Source organism: Gopherus evgoodei, chromosome 11 (assembly GCF_007399415.2).
Source record: "Gopherus evgoodei ecotype Sinaloan lineage chromosome 11, rGopEvg1_v1.p, whole genome shotgun sequence".
Lineage (NCBI taxonomy): Eukaryota > Metazoa > Chordata > Testudines > Testudinidae > Gopherus > Gopherus evgoodei.
The window spans coordinates 22,666,986-22,682,187 of NC_044332.1; the positions used below are offsets into that span (position 1 = coordinate 22,666,986).

At 41.8% G+C, this 15,202-nt stretch overlaps 1 protein-coding gene across 3 annotated transcripts in view; it reads left to right on the plus strand.

Annotated features, from left to right (window-relative positions):
• Nucleotides 1-15,202, plus strand: part of SATB2 (SATB homeobox 2) — a 157,167-nt gene that overhangs the window by 59,064 nt on the left and 82,901 nt on the right. For all 3 annotated transcript variants that reach the window (XM_030580906.1, XM_030580908.1, XM_030580907.1), the window contains exons 4-6: nucleotides 5,399-5,525; nucleotides 8,810-8,933; nucleotides 14,656-14,758. In XM_030580906.1, the coding sequence (XP_030436766.1) occupies nucleotides 5,399-5,525; nucleotides 8,810-8,933; nucleotides 14,656-14,758 (354 nt within the window). The remainder of the gene's footprint in view (nucleotides 1-5,398; nucleotides 5,526-8,809; nucleotides 8,934-14,655; nucleotides 14,759-15,202) is intronic.

The window sequence follows — 15,202 nt, forward strand, 5'->3', positions numbered from 1 at the left end:
CCTTACGTGTCTCTATGGGATGCATTTGTTTATGCTGAAGAAAATGAAAGAGTTTGGTATAGTGCACCAGCTGACCAGCATGGTTAGTATTGATAAATACACTCCTTTATAGTGTTCATTAACCAGGATTCTTCTTTCTGAGCAAATATTTTATTTTATTTTAACAAAGGATTACTGAATTCTTTTCCTCTTCACTTTTAAAAAATATTGTTGAATTTTCATTGTGTACCTGTAAAATATGCATGTGTGTGGGAATGTATATGATCTTCTTAATTTGACCCATATGACTTAAGCTCTGTAAAGCGCTTTAAATAGTTTACATTAATTCCTTGCAAACTTACTACAAATATGCTTTAAAAATATTGTTCAGGTATGTACACAGTCTGTGAAAGGTGAAAATTGGGAATAAATGTGGTAGATGTGAAGGAAACTATTAACAATAGCACAAGGGATGTTCTGTTGTATGGTGCCTGTACATTCTGTTTGGTTGTGAATGAAATTTGGAAGTGATCCTATTTTAAAGGTTTGATCCTGCAACTCTTATCTAAGTAATCCTTGCTTGCATGAGTCATTCTATTAATTTCAATGATAGTACTTATGTGAGTAAAGACTATTCATGTAAGTAAGGGTTGCAGGATCTGGCCCTAATTGTGTAAATGATCTAGAAAAGCCATAGCTAGTAAGATGGCTTTGTGATTTAAGATGCAGTTTTGAAACGTCTGGACACATTCACAAGTTCAAAATCCTGATAGCATTGAGTCAGTCCTTCATTTTCTTGTGAGTTAAATACATTGAAATTCAAGGCAGGTGTGAATCTTTTGGATGAGACCTTAAAAACTGAGCACATTAAACTTCCTGTAATGCTTTTTCTCTGAGCATGCTTGTCAAGCACCAAGTATCTAGCCAAGATTTCCACTCCATCCACAGAAGGTCATTTGGTTGGCACCTCTTCCTCTACAAGTGGCTGCATTTTCAGTGGTCCTTGATATATGCAGTTTTAAAGTATTTTGGGATCTTTTTGAGTGAAAGGAGATATGCAAATTTAAAAAGAGGCTGCATATCCTTAGTCCTCTGTTCTTCAGTCTGCTACGCTGATCAGTAATGAACCTTGTTCAGTGAGAGATGGCAACGTTTTTGAAAATCAAGCTTATGAAAGGGCCTGTCTACAGAGAGCAGTGGTTTTCAGGAGCTAATCTTGAAAATGCTCTGGCTAACACATCTGACGCTATGTCTACACTACTGCAGTAAGTCAACCTACGCAACACAACTCCAGCTATGTGAATAATGTAGCTGGAGTCGACATACCTTAGGTCGAGTTACCGCGGGGTCTACACTGCTGGGGGTCAATGGGAAAAAATATCCAGTCAACTTACCTTACTCTTCTCTTCAGGGGTAAAGTACAAGGATTGACTGGAGAGCGATCTGCAGCTGATTTGGTGGGTCCTTTACTAGATCTCAGAGCATCGATCCCTGCCGTAGTGTAGACCTGCTCTCAGCCAAACAGAGTGGAGGGAGAATAACTTCTTAAAAACAGTTATTGAAAAATGTTCTTCAAACAAAGCCATTTAAAAGATATATTTTTTTGACCCCTCTAACAGGCCGTTTCACATCAAACCATTTAAAGATCAGTTTTTGAAGGCTGTTCCGACACACATAGGTGGTTCCTCTGTGTAGACAAGGCCTCAAAATCACCTCAGCTTGACCTAGTAACTTAGTGAATAAACTCCTGGCAATTAGCATTTGTGCACTGTTTGCCAGTCTCCACAAAAAGAGCCCAAAAGGGGTCATTGGTTTGTGAATGAGTGATTGAATTAGTTAATGGAAAAAGGTTGTGAAGTCATAAAAGGATCTGCCTACAGATTTCTTGAGAATTCTGCTGCATCTCTTCCTCAAACAGTATTAAGGAAGGAGGAATGTTTTTCCTGTTTAAAATAGAGTATTTGTTCAGTAATCATTTATAAAGTGCCTCACTGATTCTCACACTCTCTCCAAGTCTGGTAGGGTGTCTCCACTGCAATTAAACACACTCTTGGCTGGTCCTTGTCAACTGACAGGATTCATGCTGTGGGACTGTAAAATTGCAGGGTAGATGTTCAGGCTCAGGCTGGAGCCCGGGCTCTGGGACCCTCCTCTTTTGTGGGATCCCAGAGCTTGGTCTCCAGCCTACGCCCAAACATCTACACTGCAGTTTTACAGCCTTGGAGCCTGAGCCCATGAGCTGGAGTCAGCTGACCCAGGCCAGCTGCAAGGGTTTAATTGCAGGGTAGACATACCCTTCGGGATTAATACAAGATAAAAACACTATACAATACAAGTGGAGTTGCATGATTAAAGACCACAGCCTTAAAAATTGGAAATTAGGCCATTAATTTGTGTGTCTAGGAAGATGATGCCTTGTTATTCTGGCGTTCACCTATCATGAATGTTGCATTAAAAGCACCTTGAGAGTGGTAACAAATGAGAAAGAAACCTCTAGCCAAACTATGGCTGTATGTACTGCTCAAATCCTGATGGAAAGTTATTTGGGGGAAAGAGAACTGGCATGCTTAAACAAGCCGGCACCAACATCCTATCTTCAACGCAACAGGTGCCTTAAATGCAGCTACAGTGCCATGAATGAAACCCCCTGTGGAGGATGCTGAAGCGCAGTATGGAAATCATGGCTTCTGCCTAGCCTAGGGACTAACTCAATTGATTTATTTTTTTCAATTTCACCCGTCACATCACACCGGCTAAAAAAAAAAGCTTGCATCAGCGGTTCTATAACAAGGTGTAAAGGACTCACAGTAGGTGTTAACGTGCCCAAGCATTATGGTAACACCTGTGTTTGTCTAATTCCAGCTAGAACAGTTTCCTTTCCAACTGTAGGGAAGGATAGAAAACCTACCTAACTACCAGTAGTAGCAGACATTTCCTGTAAAACAACTTATATAGCATTTCCCATGATGCTTTGGCCTGTGGTTTTGCTTTGAACTTTCCCGGGTTGGGACAACTTGCTAACTCCAGTGACCTCTACTGCCTCTTTGTCTCTCTCCAGCGCTGTCAGCACCAAACACTTGGAGACGGTGTTCTCTCACAGAGGTTCCTATAACTGAATGAAGAATAAAGCCTCTTGTAAAATGTGACCAATGTAGATGTGACTTATAGGGCGCATATGATGCTTATTTTTTCAGTTATATGGAAACTTGAAGTGATTTAAAAATAGGAAGCCCAGTGTTCTGCGAAGCTGATATAGATTTCTGGATTTTTCAGGTGACTTTGTGTTATATTATTACATAGTATTAGAAGGGGCAAGGGAAGTTGGCAGCTAAACTGTTTCACTAGCATGTGTTTCAATCAGTGGACCCTTGATGCTCATTTCACGACTAATGTATGCTGTACTGTGTGCATATCTCATTGTCACCAGAGATAACATTAAGTAAACTATCCCCTTCAGAAAAAAGCTTTTCTTGGCAAGTGGAATATGGCTTGAGGAGCCAGCTCTGGAGACATATGATACTGTGAATGAGTGCTGTGTGTTACTTCACTGGATCCGAGTCCAGGCACAGTTTATACTGCAGCATATTCAGCGCCAGATTGTTAAATCTTAATACTGAAACAGTGCATCATTTAAATGTTTTTGTTCTGTGTATGCCCCACTTTCAAGCATTGGATGTCAAGCAACATTTATTAACTTTGTTTGTCTTGGATGAGATTCTACCCTTACCAAAAGCTTCATAACCTACTCTTGAAATGTTACTGAGTCTATACCAGAATATCACATTGAGACTTCAGACTAGCAGAGGTAATGGTCTTCTACTCCAGTTTCCCTCTAAGGGATTGTACATAGTAATGGAATACATTGTGAACCAATTGAAGATCTATTTCCCAAAAAAATCTGTATGCACGTATTGAAATGCTACAAGTGGGGAGAGTAATTGTACCAAAATTATCTATGCAGAAACAGAGAAAATATTATCATAGTATTAGCACTCTGCTAAATATCTCATGCAGTACTGGAGACCATTATGCTACCATTTTCACAAAGCCATTTTGCCATCTCATAACCACCTTTACAGAAGCTTTGATAAGTCTAGATGCAACTCAAAGTTTAGATTTGGCTATCATCAGTGTTGGTAAAATGGGTGCATGTGGGAACTGCATTAATTTTAGCATCATGATATCACCTCAGCCAATTTCTGATGAGTTTTCTTGATAGGCCGGGTTGTCATGAGCTGCTGCTTTCCATTTAGAACCACCGGTGCTCGATTATTATGAGAACTTACAGATAGATATGCAATAGTGTGGTGTCACCAGGTAACAGCGCTGTGAACAGTCATCTCTGTGTTGCTTCTGAAAATGTTCGCAGACTGCCTTGTTGATCTCTTCTGGAGCCTTGAATGTGTATGAATGGGCCAAAGACCAGGTCCTGAGCACTGTCAATTTAAGTGGAAACAAGGTGTTTGGTACCTTGAAGGACTGGGCTCAGAGATGATAAGCTGATTAAACAAAGAGGAAGCCAGTAACACAGCTGAGATGGAATGAAGCAGAACAGCAGACATCTGCCCACTATGCTGTGTACCCATACAAGGCAGCACTGTGCCTCATGATATTCCTAGAGTCTCTCTGGTTTCTGTGCTTCCCTGGAAGTCCATCCTTTCTAATAATTTAGTAATTGTTTCTGGTAGTGCCCAGGGTGTGCTAGGCACTATAGAAACATTTAAAAGAAGGGAAGGTTTCTGCACTAAAGAGTTTACACTATCGCTTGCAAACTCAGTCTGTTGCAACAAGCCTATCTAGAAAGGGTGTTGCCGCTGTTACTGAAGGAGCAGAGGTATAAACAGGACCTGGAAGACAGCTGTGCTATTTTCAATCTGTGGTCAAGTACAGCGCTGTTGCTTTTTGCCAAAGAAAGCAACCATCTGCCTGGTAAAACGCATATCTGGGAGTGAACTCTAACTACTTCATCGATTTCAAATGCTATTTGTACTGGGAATCACACCACAGTCAGGATGTAACTGTGTGCTGAGCCCACACACAGGAATTTTCTTGTTCAATTCAAAACCAGATCTTTTATTTACTTAAGGGTTGTGCAGGCTTTGAAATCAGGAGCAAAGGGTATTTAAAGCTTGTCTTAACTTAGAAAGTGCAGCCTTTAGTGGGATGAGGAAAGGTGATGCTGTGTGGGGGGACTCATCCTTTTCTTCTGTATCATAATTCAAGAAACACGAAGATGTAAACAGCTCTCTGTTACAATTCAAAATATATTCCTTCCCCTCCACTTAGTTAGGCTCAAAGAAATAGCTTTGTGTTCAGAATTGCAATAAATCTCAGGGCGAGTTCTGAACACCCTGACCAACCAAATAACCAAAAGGTTTCATAAACAGCTAATAGATGTGTATTATATTTTTCTTTCCAGGAATAATCAAACTTGGGAGGTGGAACCCTCTCCCCCTCAGTTACGTGACCGATGCACCAGATGCGACAGTAGCCGACATGCTACAAGATGTCTATCATGTTGTGACATTGAAAATCCAATTACAAAGGTGGGTGTTTCTGAACATCTGTCCTCCTCTATTCTCTGAGCTGCTCTGTTGATCACAGCATTACTACAGAGATTAGCACATCCTGTCTTCATTAATTTCTGGGCTTTTGATGAAATGAAAAGGAAAATGAAGGGAAGGGTGCTTCACGATGCAGCTTTCTTGGTGAACCTTCCAACTGTTTTTACATTTTATTTTCTGAAGCAGTAAAGCGACGGTGGTATGGTGGGGGCAGGAGTGGAGTGGGTGGGGGGACTCCATCAATCGTGAGGGATATGAAGCCTTTAAAGGGAAACTTTCCACAACTCTTAATTTAATGGGTCTTCCAGGCCCGATTAAATACTTAGCATGTTGAATATGAAAAATAAACACTTCATCTGTTTCCAGAATTCGGGTTATGAGGGTCTAAACTTTCTGCTAACTGTGGCTCAGACAGAATGGCCCAGAGAGCTTGTTGCCTTCTCTTTTGTCTCCAGTGGCCAATCCTAGCAGGGTGGGGAGAGCCTGCCTCTACTGCTCCCTCTGGTAATTTAAACTATTTCCTACTCTAGAACATCTAATGGGCGGAGTGGTAGCTGCTGACAATCCTGTGCACACTTTTTATTTTATATATTTTTTCTTTCTCTCTCCTGGCCATTTAAAGAAGATGGAGACTACAGGGCTGTTCACTGAAAAGGGTGGAGAATTCTCCAGATGGCCTAAGCAAAGTGCCCACCTAATTCTTAAGTTTAACCCTAGGACTTACCTCACTAGATCAGACAGTTGGCCCATTTGCCATAGTCCGGTGATCAGGATGCTTTAGAGGAAGGAGTAAGAAATAGTGGATTACTGTGAAATAACTTGCCCGTACGAAAAGGTTCATTCTAACTTTATCATAATTAAGAGTCTCATGGCTGTTGTATCCGAGCACCATCAGTTTAAATCCCATTGCAAAAATCTCATGCAAAACAACAGAGGGTCTTGCTGCACTTGGTGTGCATGTATGAAATCAGCACTGCATGGTTGGGTTGACTCTATGCATTATACCAGAGCTGCTGAGTACTTTGAAACTTATGGCACTGCATACTTTCCACCTCGCTTACTTAATCAATGGCGATATTTTTCTCCCCTTAAGAAGCACTAAACACCCTAAATGAATATCCACCCCAGAACTAAGAATCTGACACATGCCCTTCTGGGCTGAGGAAAAAAAGTCCATGAGCAACTGGTTCACTAAACCACTGAAATAGCCAAAACTTAATTTAGGGAAGGAACTTTCTCTTCCTGATTCAAACATGCACTAATGAGACTGACACTGAAGAAATCTTGCCTCTTAATAGCTCAGTTCTGGCCAACTATTGCTCAGTATAAAATCTTTTGTTACCTAGCAAACTCACAGGCTGACTACAAACTCTTCTAATTGAAGCTAATATACTTGACTAGGCATAATCTGGATTCAGGCCAGGACATGGTATGGAAACAGCTTTAGTGCCACTGATGGCACTGCTCTCAATGGGGCAAACATCTGTTCTCCTCCTCCTTGACCTCTCTTCAAAATTTGACACTGTTGACCATAAGATACTGCTGTCTTTCCTGAGAGAGGTGGCAGGAGTCCTGGGTAATGTTAAAATATTTTCTGGAGCAACACACCCAATGATTAGTGATGGGAAACTGCACCTCTGCCACTAAACCCTTCATCTGTGGAGTCCCACAAAGATCAGTTCTCTCTCCAGTCCTTTTCAACATCTACATGCAGCAGCTAGGTGAAATGGTCAGGCAGCATTGTGAATAATGTCACAAGCATGGATTCAGGTACCAACAGTATGCAGATGAGACACAGCTCTATCTGTCCTTCAACACATACGATCACACTACGACCACCAGGATGCCCCAATGCTTGGAGGAGATCAGTTCATGGATGAAGACTAGCAGGCTGAAACGAGCAAGGCAGAGGTGTGTTGATAGGCAGAGGAAAGTGTCTCCAACTAAGTCTCCTTGATTGAAGTCATGTGCCCACAATTGGTCAATTCAGTCTGTAGTTTAGGAGCACTCTTGGGTTCTTTGCCAACACCAACCTCCCACATAGCAGCTTTTATGAATAACACTCTGTGATCTCCAGTTGCCTCTCTTCCCTCCTGGTGGATAAAGACCTGGCCTTAATTACTCACACCTATGTCACCTTTTGTCAGGACTACAGTAATGTGATATACCTGGGCAGGATGCCATCAGCCCTTGGGAAACTCCAGCTAGTAGAGAATGCTGCAGTGCATCTCCTCAGCAACACAGGCTACTGTGAGAGCATCATACCCGCTCTCTGCACTGGCCTCCCAAAGATTATTAAGTCGAATGTAAAGTCTTGGTCCTTATCACCAGGGTGGTCAATGGCCTGGGCCCAGCATGTCTGAAAGAACCTCAGATTCTGAGATGAAGACTCTGGTCAGCAGCTCCCCTCCTCAGGCACAAAAGTACTTTCTAGCATAAAGGTAAAGCTGATCTGTGCAGGAGACAGAACGGTTTCATGGATCAGTCTGAGACTGAAACAAAGTTCCCCAGGAACAAAGAATTGTCACAAACCTCCCCGTCTTCCTCACTGATTGCAAGGCACACTTCTTTGACCTTGCCTAATCTAATACAAACACAGAGCATGCATACTTAAAAAAAATCAAACAACCTTACCACAAATAAATACACCTGAAACGAAACCTTCCCGAAACATTACGAAAACACATGCAGTTCACCACAAGTGGAGAGAATGAAAGTGAGAGTGACCCATCTGTGACAGACCTTAGTCACGTTGGGTAATGCACTGCTGGAAGGTGCTCAGATACTATGGCGGTGAGGGCAGGATATATACCAGTGTAGAACAGAATTCTGTTTTAGACCAAAGCCTTGGCCCTCCAGAATGAGGGTGTCTCTCACTACTTAACCGTGTTGTGTAATCTTTTTTCTATTCCAGCAGGAACATCTCTTTGTGCCTAAGAGGCTGCCTTTCCCAGTCATTTGTGTGGCCTGCATTAAACAGAGCACTTTGCATTGCTTCAGGCCCCAAAGGAAATGGCTAGGCACACATGTTACATCACTTATGGAGGCTTAGTTAGGATTTCTGGCATGTGCTGTAATCTCTTAGTTGCAGCACATGTCTTGTTGCGGGGAATGGGGATGTAAAAAAAGGATGCACTTTAAAGAAAGGTCTGAGCACAGGACAGTTAAGTGGGGATGTCGTCACAAAGATTTATGGTTGCATGAAGAGAGCAGGTTTGCTTGCTGGTGACGTTTCCATCTGATTTTTCTGCTTTCTGTTTTTACAGTTGTTCAAAGTTGGAAGACTTGCCAGCAGAGCAGTGGAACCATGCCACAGTCCGCAATGCCTTAAAGGAACTGCTTAAAGAGATGAATCAGAGCACATTAGCCAAAGAATGCCCTCTCTCCCAGGTCAGTGCTTTTACCTGTCCTAAAGGAATCTGCTTTATAAAATCCAAAGCCAGTAACTGTTTAGCAAGGTGTTTGCAAGAGAAAATTCCAGAAATGTTTAATCTTTGTTTGTTTTAATTAAAAAGGAGAAATTCCAATCCACTTGGGAAAATATCTCTTTAATTGTGGTGCACTATTTCTAAGGTGTTGTTGGAAGGAGATCAGCTGGTTTGTGACCTCAACTTCAAAGGGACCCCGATTTCTCCATATATATAATCTCCAAATTTTGTACTACCGCTCAATACCCTGTATTGCAACTAGAGTGACCAGACATCAAGTGTGAAAAATTGGGATGAGGGTGGGGGTATAGGAGCCTATATAAGAAAAAGACCCCAAAATTGGGACTGTCCCTATAAAATCAGGACATCTTGTCACCCTAATTGCAACAGCCGCTTATCCTCACTGGCAGAAGCCTTCAGCATTCATTAGGGGGACACACAGTTTTCATCAATCCCTGATTACAAAGAAATGTATATAACTCTCATCCGTGTGGTGCCAGTTTCTAGGAAGATATAACAAAAGTGTGTGTGTGTGTGTGTGTGTGTGTGTGTGTGTGTGTGTGTGTGTGTGTGTGTGTGTAAATAGAGAGAGAAACTTTATTCAGTATAACTTTGTCGCTTTCAGTGAAGACACAGCCATAGTTCAGACTCCCAATGAAACTGAGCTCCTGATCAAATTCCTTACATAAAGACTTGTATAAAGTTGGCCAAGTTAGCTGAGCACCCCTCTGTACCAGTAAAAAAGCCAACATCCAGTGATTCATATTACCTGACAAAAAACTTCATTAGAACAGAAGGTGAGCTGTTAATATAATGCTTTATATTGTCTTTTAAAAATATGAAAACATTTCTTTTATAATTAACCTCTTCCCCCTTCCCTCCAAAAAATAAACGAACAATCCTTAAATGCTAAAAACTCGGTTCATTTGCTAACACCAATCTGAGGGCTTGTCTACATCAGAAAGTTGCAGCGCTGGTGAGGGAGTTACAGCGCTGCAACTTAGGAGGTGTACACATCTGCAGGGCACCACCAGCGCTGCAACTCCCTGTTTGCAGCGCTGGCCGTACTCCCGTTTTGTCTCGGGTGTAGAGGATCCAGTGCTGGTGATCCAGCGCTGGTAATCAAGTATAGACACTTACCAGCGCTTTTCTTGACCTCCGTGGAATAAGCAGGTATCCCAGCATCACCGAGGAAGCCTCTGGTAATCAAGCTGGTCTCCTTCCCCGGCTTGCTCTCGCGTTCCCCGAACCCCGAGCAAGCAGGTCTCCTTCCCTGCGGTTTGCAGGGTGGTTCGGGGAACGCGAGAGCAAACCGCGGCGAAGCTGGTCTCCTTTCCCGGTTTGCTCTCTCGTTCCCCGAATCCCCGAGCAAGCAGGTCTCCTTCCCTGCGGTTTGCAGGGTGGTTCGGGGAACGCGAGAGCAAACCGCGGCGAAGCTGATCTCCTTTCCCGGTTTGCTCTCTCGTTCCCCGAACCCCCCTTGAAGCCGCCCAACAGCGCTGCAGTGTGGCCACATCTAACACCACTTGCAGCGCTGGTTGCTGTAAGTGTGGCCACTCTGCAGCGCTGGCCCTATACAGCTGTACTAATACAGCTGTAACAACCAGCGCTGCAAAATTTTAGATGTAGACATGGCCTGAATGTTGTCCTCCTGTTGCTGCCTACCTTCAACTTACAGGTTGGAGACAGCCAAGCAAAACAAACTTGAGTATACACATTCCAACATGAAGGTGTTCTGTTGTATAATAGAATGATGTAACCCACACCAGCTTTTGCATTTTTTATTAAGTCAGGAGATCTCTGATTAAAGTAGATATTAGGTCTTTAGAGTGTCCATATCAAATTTGCTAACTTATAAATTAAAAAAAATATTTTGTTTTTAGCTATGAACACCACAAACTCAACCCTGGATTCATAAATCAAGGATCTTTGATGATGATATGGCGTAACTAGTGATAGAAATTCTGTAAGCCAAATTTGGTCCTCCATTAGATCTATGCCACCCCAAAAAGATACAGGTCAGAATTAGGTCCCGCAGCTGGTACTGTCCACAATAGAATTTCTTTCAGCTTCCCATAGCTGCAGAGCTAACAGGAGTAGAAAAGCAGTGTAACCCACATTACTTACTGAAGTGACTCTGAATATAGGAGTGGATGTGTTGAATAAGAAAGTATTACTTTTACAGAGTAGAACAACACTTTGTGTTTTGCCTTTATATATAGAGTGGGAACTGCAAAAGGAGAAATCTGATTGGCTAATGAGGGTTCCAGGATGTAGGTTGGAGCTCTTTGACAGATGGTAGCAAAACTAGCGTATAAATTTACATTTCAAGAAGTGAAATTAGATGAGATACCTGCAATTCTTCAATCCTGTGTGTCCCAGTGCACCTGACCTGTACCACTATCTGGTATAACTGAATGGTGAGCCATGTTACGTGGTGGCATTCATTCACTATTTAGGGATGTTTTCCATCAGTTTCCGTATGGGAATGTGGCAGTTGGCTGACCTCTCTATAAACTCATCCTGACATACATTAGCAAGATTACAGATGGCAGAACTGTAGGAGAAATAATCTCTGTCCTGGTGATTATGCAGAGAATAAAGGTATAGAGACACGCTTTTGTGGATTCTAATTCAGCAAAGCATTTGCACACGCTTACCTTTAAACATGTGCTTAAGTGATTTGCTAAATGGCAATGGACTCTGGAGGCTAGACCACAGTGAATGCACTTCTTGCATTAGAGCCACAAAAAGTTGTAACCTCTGTTGTCGTGGCTCCCAAAATGTAAAAGATACAGTAGAAGGTTGCATAGGAGCTGTCTATTGCCATTATCTGAATTTGCCTTGAATACAATTCCTTTTCCCAAACCAGTTTTTTAAAAAAATACTGCACCAAATGTGAAATGTCATTACAACCCCCTTGTGGTTAATATATTATTGACAGCAGCAAATTACAGAGCTGTCTCCTAGGAGTCAAACTGCGGCGTAAATGCTGCTGTTTATTAATGTGTTCACAGTGCGTCGAGTTTCCCTCTGTACAGAAGTGGAAAGGGGCAGCCCAGGGAGCTTTCTTTTTTCTCAGTGACTGTGCTCCAGTTCTTGTTCTTGGTACATGAGCTCTTCCTGCAGCCCAGATGGAGACTCTGATTGCCACTAATGGGCAATGTAATCATTCACTTTGATTTACAGTTGTTCTGTTTTTCCTGCTAGGTGTATTATGTATCTGCAGCTTAGCCGCCCTTAGCATAAGGCTGCTGTTCAAGCAAATAAATCCCAATTAACTAAGGCAGGGCATTGGGCATGGGGGTGGTGGGAAAGGAAATCCAATTGTTTCTTCACTTCCATCTTTGCACTGAGATCTCTGTCTTCCAAGTGTATTGTGCTAATCATTCCAGTATTGTTCATGTATTTTGCATACTTGTATAAACTTCATTTCCTTGTTGCGGGTTGGTGGTTTTTGTTTTCGTCCCATAGCTTTCGCCTTTTATTTTAACTTACGACATTATATCTTGTTTATATGAATCCTCTGCTAGTTCTGGGATACATTACCGGACAAATGCCAGCTTTCTTTCCATGTGGATGTGATGAAATTGTCCACCCACTGGGGGTAGGAAGACTAATTTCTGCCCCATTTTTCTTCCTCAGAACCACCACAGCTATAATCTTAGTAATGCCCATTTATTGTAGAGCTGTGAGAGCTTAAACAAAAACCTGCTGGAAAAATAAGCTCTTTAGAGCTGCTTCTTCCAGCTTGAAATTTCCACTCTGTTATGCCTTCAAAATGCTCCTGTTTCCTCAGGGCACACTTTAGACCAAGCAAGGCTTCATAGGGAAGGAGGTGCTGCTGACTGTTATGGTACTAGGTGTAGGTCTCAAAATATGAATTTTAATTAGAAAATTGGAGCTGAGTTTTGGTGATTAGAACATCCATTTAAAAAAAAAAATCCCAGTCCTTATTTCATAGCTACTTTGAGTCTCCGGTACTGCAGCTGAGTGGCATTCACGTGGAAATGTGAAAGTGAAAGGGAGGAGGAACCTCTGTGTTTAAAGTGAATTCATGCCTCAAAGACGGAAACTAATCTGTACAATCCAGTCTTCCTTAAGACTCTCTAAAGTAAATTCTTCTCAGCCTCCTAAAACCCCCAAAACTCAAGGGGTCAGGAAAATTGGTGTCTTTTGAGGTTCCAACAGAGTAGCAGACTGGGCTGAATAAATGCATAATTGATCTTGAATGAGGTGGCTTTTTTTTCTAAAAAGCACCATAAAAGTGGAGTAAGCCAGAAGTGAGCCTAGTTAGTAGTTTAACAGCTATGGATAAGATCCCATTTCACACATGAGCCTAGATGGGCCTATGTGCCAGAGTTGGAACCCGTGGTAAATAGCATGACCTCAAAGCAATTGCAAGCTATCTCCTTAATCTCTTCTACTGTGCAGAAGTGTCATAACAGGGTTTCTCTGAACCCTGGCATGACTGTAGGCATAAAAAATGTGATTTCAAGAAAGGATGCTTTGGCTCACACATCTTGTTAAACTACTTGGGTTTTAGAGTGAATGTATGTTTACAGATCAGAGATCAGCAACCTTTGGCATGTGGCTCACCAGATTAAGCACCCTGGTGGACCGGGCTGGTTTGTTTAACTGCTGTGTCTGCAGGTTCGGCCGATCGTGGCTCCCAGTGGCTCTGGTTCACCATTCCAGGCCAATGGGAGCTGTGGGGAGCGGTGTGGGCCGAGGGATGTGCCGACCGCCCTTACCCTGGTGAGCCACATGCCAGAGGTTGCCGATCCCTGGTATAGAACTATGTATATTTATATAAATGTAGATATACACATAATGCAGAGATTCAACTCTGGAAGAGTTTAAAAGTTATCAACAATTATTTACTCTCTCAAATTGAGATAACTACCAGTAACAAAACTATTTTCCATCATATGGCCAAAAGTACCCCAAATATAAAATATTTGTGTGTGTCACGTGCGGCAGAGCAACTCTACCTACTATCTTCTTCCAGTTGTTTTGTAGCGGTAGTTGCCAGAGGATACCTGCAAAGAGTGGGGATGGTGGTGAAGCACTTTGAATCTTTCAGCTGTACTGTATTTAGTTTAATCTGCTCTGAAGAGTATTGTTAATTTTTCTGTTGAGTGATTTTTCACATAAGAGCTAATCTCACGTTTCTATAAATTATATTAATTTAATTTATTTGCCTAACTGTTGTTCTGCAGCGAGTAGCACGGATGTTCTCCAGTTCTTGGCTGTGTGGTCTTGTTGCAGTTGAAAGCAGATCAGAAGCATCTGAAAAGCATTATTTGGATTATGCATGCTAATATTACCTTTAGAATCTGGTTCCTAAATCACAGTTATTCTTACCTCTTGCGTCTAATGGGTGTGTCCCCCAACATATCACTGCCTGCAGTTATGCTTTTAGTATGAAGATTCTGTGACATCACAAGCATAAATTAAAGTGACAAGTCAGTGGGAGCTGGAGACAAGAGTCTTGGTTCACACAGCATCTTTTTTGCATTATTAGTGAACCAGAGTAATCATGTCTGGGGATGTAGAGTGGGAAATACAGCCAATTTTGAGTCCTTCACAGTGACTGCGTTAGGTTTTGAAGGCAGGTTTGGGTGATCCATGTGAGCTTGCATTGTTTTTTTAACACACTTTCTGTCTTCCTTTACTTCCAGAGTATGATTTCATCCATTGTAAATAGCACATACTATGCCAATGTATCAGCAACCAAGTGCCAGGAGTTTGGGAGATGGTATAAAAAGTACAAGAAGATTAAAGGTAAATTAACTTCCGTTATTGTTAATTTCCAAGCCAATGAACTGTGTTTGACTGCCTGAAATTTTGTTTTAAGTAAGGGTGATGATAAGCCTTAATAATATTGCTGATTTTGTCTGCAAAGAGGGCACAGTTGTAGCACACTGGAAATTATATCCAATGCCTTATGAACAAGGATGGTGTGAAAGAAAAGATTTTTAAAGAAAACATGCTAGTTACATCACATTTTAGATTGTTATTACATTGAAAGGATCAACTGTGTGTGTAAGAAAACTAAAACATCTTGGGGGGGAAAAATTCTGCTATAGAAGATCTGGATTAAAAAGTTAAATTGCTAAGTAAATCACCTTCATCATATTTTATTTATGAAAACTAAAAACCTGTCTTCCTAAGTTAAATATATCCTCGCTTTCTGTTTAAATACGGTTAAGTGTATTGGCATTCCTG